The sequence below is a fragment of the Gossypium hirsutum genome, chromosome D06, assembly GCF_007990345.1.
Source record: "Gossypium hirsutum isolate 1008001.06 chromosome D06, Gossypium_hirsutum_v2.1, whole genome shotgun sequence".
In the NCBI taxonomy this organism is placed as follows: domain Eukaryota; kingdom Viridiplantae; phylum Streptophyta; class Magnoliopsida; order Malvales; family Malvaceae; genus Gossypium; species Gossypium hirsutum.
This window is the reverse complement of record NC_053442.1, coordinates 1,674,309-1,680,308: the sequence shown is the minus strand read 5'-3', so window position 1 is coordinate 1,680,308 and position 6,000 is coordinate 1,674,309. Positions and strand designations below refer to the sequence as shown.

The 6,000-nt window shown below is 31.6% G+C and overlaps 1 protein-coding gene across 1 annotated transcript; it reads left to right on the top strand.

The window, feature by feature from the left end:
- Window positions 1–1,287: 1,287 nt before the first annotated feature.
- On the top strand, window positions 1,288–1,638 carry LOC107942649 (polcalcin Phl p 7). Its single transcript, XM_016876351.2, has one exon. The coding sequence runs from the start codon at window positions 1,341–1,343 to the stop codon at window positions 1,632–1,634; it is 294 nt and encodes a 97-aa protein (XP_016731840.1). The 5' UTR covers window positions 1,288–1,340; the 3' UTR covers window positions 1,635–1,638.
- The last annotated feature ends 4,362 nt before the right edge of the window (window positions 1,639–6,000 follow it).

Sequence of the window (6,000 nt, the reverse complement as noted above, 5' to 3'; positions counted from 1 at the left end):
TGAGGATTTAAAGAATTAAAGGTAATTCAATGGTCGTTTCAAAAGAAGATTTTAAAATGTTGGGTTTAAATCAGAATCATCAATTACAAATACAGAATTGAACCACTAACTCAATAATTAACCAAACACGAACTAATTATGACCGAAATAAATTAAATCTAGAGAAAAAACACCCCACACATTTACCTCAAGTGAAACTTGAAACCAAAATCTCAAAGTTTTCAAAATTTCTACCTTACCAATTGAACCAATACCTGATTGATCGGAGATTATCTCTTAAGAATGGCTACACAAACCAAGCTAAACCTTAATTCCTTGAACCCTCTATTAGTGATTGGGGATTGGCCTAATCTTGTCCCTCATTTCTATTATAATATATTATTTAGGCCCCCTTCGAGGTTTCCAATAACATATATAGCCCACCTACCATTAATCTATTCTAAGCCATCAAGGGGTCCCTAACTGTTAAATGCATTGGGTACAGCTTCGGGGGTGGTTCAAATATCCCTTTTTTTTTAATGACACTTTAAGGCTCTATAGCCTTTGTTTATGCTATAAGTTATGAAGGAACAAAAGAATATTAGGCAACGTTTGCAAAAAAGTTACCCCTAAATCTATTTTTATTCAATGCTTTCAGGGTATTAACAATTGTGTTTAATTATATCCGCCACAACAACAACAACAAAAGAAAAAAAGACAATTGTGTTTAACACTTTGGTCAAATTTTGGTTTTAGTCCCTTTAATATGGTCAAATTTGAGAATTAGTAATTACATTTTAATTTAGTATAATTAATCCTTTACTTATATAACGTGATTAGTTGGTTTGAATAGATAATAACATTGTAATTATTTTGGATAACATGCAAACATAGATATTTTTTAGAAAGAAAACATTGCTTCCATCACAATAATGTCCATGTCATGATGAGTTGGCAAGATTTTTTTTTAAAAACCCGTGTCAACATTTTAATATGAAAAGTAACGGTGTCATCTATTTCGACTAATAAGAGACATTATAAAAGTAGATAATTAAATTATGTCAAATTAAAATATATAGATTAAAATCCAAATTTAAACATAATAGAGGGACCAAAGCCATAATTTGACCCTAAACTTTTAATGCACGTGGCTTTTGCTTGAAATACGCGTCTGCATGTTTTAATTAAGCTAAAGCCAATCGATTTCTATATTGTATTCGCAAAAAGGACATAGCACAAGGGAATGATATAAATATGTGAAACCTTCAAATATCTTGACATTGGGGAAGTTGGCTAGATAGCTAGCAAGCAATCAAATTACAGGGTGCGACCAAGGGTTTTCCGGGCTTCGATTATCGGGAATGGCCATTAAAACTCGTACGTACTCTGTCGTCGATGGCAAGCGGGAAATGACGATCGATGAGTTCAAAAGATGGTTAAAGAAATTTGATGATGATAAGGACGGAAGGATTAGCAGAGGCGAGCTTGCCGATGCTATACGAGTCTCCCACGGTGGATGGTTCACTGGGAGGAAGAGCAAGCGTATAATCGGATTGGTGGATGCCGATCGTAATGGCTTTATTGATGATAATGAGATCAAAAACCTTGCGGAATTTGCAGAAAAATACTTGAATGTGAAAATTTTGTACTTGTAAAGTGGTTGTTTGAATCGTATCTCTTTATTTATTCCTTTTTTTTTTTTGGGTCTATCGAACAATGTTAACAATCAGAGTTTATCTAATATCAAACCTCGACATACACATTCATCTTATATTTATGATGTATGTACTTTAGAAAATCGGATTACAAGCTATCTCCTATGAACTAATAAATAATAATGAAGATTTATTTTGTATAAACAACAGTAAACTACATAGCCACCCAACTTTTATTAATTTTTATTTTGGGTACTGCAGTTAAAAAATTTACAAAAAGGGCACCGTGTTATAAATCATTTTCATTTTGATTACCCGCCGTTAATTTGGGGTTAGACAATGTTATTGTACATTCACTTTAGTCACCCAACTTTAGTAAATTTTCATTTTGCTCACCCGTTTTATAACAATCTAGGGTGTTATGAAATAGGTGTACCTCACCCGTTTTATAACAATCTAGGGTGTTATGAAATAGGTGTACCTTCCTCTATCTTCTTGGTATAAAGTTGTTGCTTAAGGTAGAGTCGGTTCATCAATGACTTCGTCATGTACTTGCTCTTTAATTGGAGTCACAAATAGGCACGGTGGTCTCTTCAGCTACCCCTTATAATACTTTATCACTTACACATAGTAGAATAACACTATGTGCTGTCTCTATTATCTCGTTCTTCTGTCCTTTCAAGAGTGTGTTTGATAATTTAAGCAACCATTGGTGAACCAACATTACTCGCATCTTGATGCATTATAGATTGAAGTTATTTTTGCCAATAAATTTTCTCAACTTTGTATTCCGTTGATAACACACTTGCAATTATATCAACATTTTAAATGACAACAGAAGTAACAAAAAATATCACGAGCACAATCGCTTTGCAAATACCATAAAAGCAATTGAAACGAAACTTGTACACCAATTTATTGAGAATGGATTAAAACAAATATGTCAATATGACTATAAATGAATTTACTAAAAATAAATAAGACACACAACAACAAATAATGTAAAAAAGAAATTAATACTTTAAAACTTGCATCCACAGACGGAAACGACAAAACATTTCACCATAACAAAATGAATATTATAAGTATTTCAACCCTCAAAGCATAACCCTGAAAAGTCTACAACTCACATCCATAAACTATTACACAATCTTTTTGAACGCAGACTAATTAATTTTCTCATTCACTCTCTCTTAATGTGTTTCATGGCTAAGAATTAAAACCTATTTATAGTATTTTTCATGGCCTTAAATTCAATAGTGATTTAATATGGTTTGACAATTGAAACACCAAATATTTATTGCCACACCAATTTGGTGCCTACAAATCTTAGAATTTTTTAAAATTTTAAGGCTTTCAAGCCATATGTGACATAACCCATAGATTTGTTGGACAACATTTTTTTCATTTCAAATTACAGCTATTTAAATCATTCCAATTAAAATCAATTATTATAAACACTAAATTGAATAATTAATTAAACACAACCTAACTAACATAACCGGAATAAATTTGAGATCCCACACATAGGAGTGAATGCAAGGGGCAAGCAATGATTTTGGTCATCTCAAAATGATAAAATTTCTTTTAAATCCCTTAAAAATTTAAAAAATAATAAATTAATATAATGTTAAAATTATCTTTTGACCCCAAAAATTTATAATATAATTTTAACCCTTAAATTTACCCACACATTGTAAAATATCAAGCTTAAACATTGCCATTGAATCAATACCTTATTTACTGGATATTATCTCTTAAGTATGACTACACTAACTAAGCTAAACCTTAATTCTTTGAACCTTCTATTCGTGGTTGGCGGTTGGTGCAAACTAAGGTTTCCAATAAAATATATAGGGATCGTAAACATACTCATGATGAATTCTAACTTGACTCGGCTTGATAGGGTAAGATTTTTTTTTAATCAAATTTTAGTGTTGGTTTAATTTTTCAATTATTTAAATTGGGTCGAGGTTCAATTTTTTTTAAAAAAAACTCCTCATCCTATTTTAAGATAATTACCAAAATACAGTTTTTATACATAATATTAATTTAAAATATATGATAACAAATTTATTTTAATATTTACTCCTACATAATTATATTTAAAAAATAATTAATAATATAAGATAATAAAAATTAAAAATTATTTATTCTATTTTAATAAAAATATAAAAAAAATTAAGAAATATGACATATTGAGTTGAATTGATTCAAAATTGAGTATAGCTTTAATTTTTCTGATCGAGTTTAGAATGAATAAATTAATATCTAATTTCTACTCTGTGCCCCATGCCATCTCTAAATATGTAGCCCACTACCATTAATCTAGTCTAAGCCATCTCTAAATGCATTGGGTACAACTTTGGCTATATAAGGGGGCGGCTCAAATATCCCATTTTTTAATGACCCTTTACACCAAAGATTGTATTAACATAATTGCCTAACTTAGTGGCCGACAACTCTACTCAAAATTTTCATATATTAATCACTTGTCGTCTGGTTCCTTGGATTTGAACATGCATCATATAGTTTTAGCACTTCTTTTATGGCCCTATTGCCTTTGTTTATGCTAACTTACGAAGGAACAAATGAATATTAGGCAACGTTTGCAAAAAAAGCTACCCATATATCTTTTTTTCAATGCTTTTTAGGGTATTAACAATTGTGTTTAACTCTATCCAAAGAAAAAAAAATTGTGTTTAAAACTTTGGTCAAATTTGGTTTTAGTCCCTCTGATATGTTGAACTTTGGAAATTAGTCACTACACTTTAATTTGATGTAATTTGATCATTTACTTCACCTCCATCATAAAAATATTCGTGTCTCAACATGATGAGTTGGCATGATCTTTTTAAGAAAAAAAACCATGCTAACATTTTAATAGATTATGCCAAACTAAAACATAGAGACTACTCGATTGAGTCTTAGCTTGATTGACGTAAGCATTGTTGCCAATGCAGGAGAATGTGAGTTCGAGTGCGCTGAAGCGTATTATCCTCATATTTATTAGTTGCGGATGGGCTATGGATAATTTTAAGTATTTTATCAAAAAGAGCAGATATAATCAGAATCTATAATGAAATTTTTTTAAAAAAAACATAGAAACTAAATTTTAAATTTAAGCATAATAGAAGGAACAAAACTAAAATTTGACCTAAACTTTTAAAGAGTCACGGCTTTTGCACGAAATACACGTCCGCAGGTTTTAATTAGGCCGCTAAAGCCAATCCACTTCTATATTGTATTTGCAAAAGCAAAGTGGAATGGTATAAATATGAGAAGCCTTCAAACGTTTGTACATTGGGGAAGTTGGCTAGATAGCTAGCAAGCAATCAAATTACAGGGTGTGACCAAGGGTTTTTCGGGCTTCGATTATCGGGAATGGCCATTAAAACTCGTACGTACTCTGTCCTCGATGGCAAGCGGCAAATGACGATGGATGAGTTCAAAAGATGGTTAAAGAAATTTGATGATGATAAGGATGGAAGGATTAGCAGAGACGAGCTTGCCGATGCTATACGAGTCTCCCGCGGTGGATGGTTCACTGGGAGGAAGAGCAAGCGTATAATCGGATCGGTGGATGCCGATCGTAATGGCTTTATTGATGATAATGAGATCAAAAACCTTGCGGAATTTGCAGAAAAATACTTGAACATTAAAATCTTGTATTTGTAAAGTGATTATTTGAATCGTATCCCTTTATTTATTCCTTTTTGGTTGATCAAACAATGTTAATAATCTGAGTTCTTTTCACAGAAGATAAATCCAATAGATTCAATCATGTTTAAAAGATTGCATTCATCTCAGTATGTACTTCAGAAAATTGGGTTGGTTGGATTACAAATCTCCTATGTGTTAACATTAATGGGAGACAACATTAATGGCAAACAATACAAAGTGGTGCAAGTTTAGCACCCTAAAGTTGACTTTGAAAAAGTCGCATGGGATAATTTTTTTTTGGTCCTTGAGATAATGGGCTATTTATTGTTTGGTCCTTAAACCTCAACTATAAATAGGCCTTCTCATTTCTCATTTCAATTCATCCCAACCAATCTTTCTCTCTTAGTTTTCTCTCTTCTCCCATTTGAGAATTCTTAAGGAATTCTATTTGTTTGTAATATTTTGGAGATAGTAAAGTTATCATCTGGTGTTAGTGCCCGAGGACGTAGGTATAATTTACCGAACCTCGTTAAAACTCTTATGTTCTTTTTGTCCTATTTTTCTTTCAATATTTGAGGGTATAATAGTAGTATTTAATTGTGCTATTAAATTACTATAGAAGGGATATTCTGACTAAGGAAAGACTTGGTATTTAAGAGATCCATGTAATCCACCTCTCTTCCCTGGGAATTGAACTTTGTGT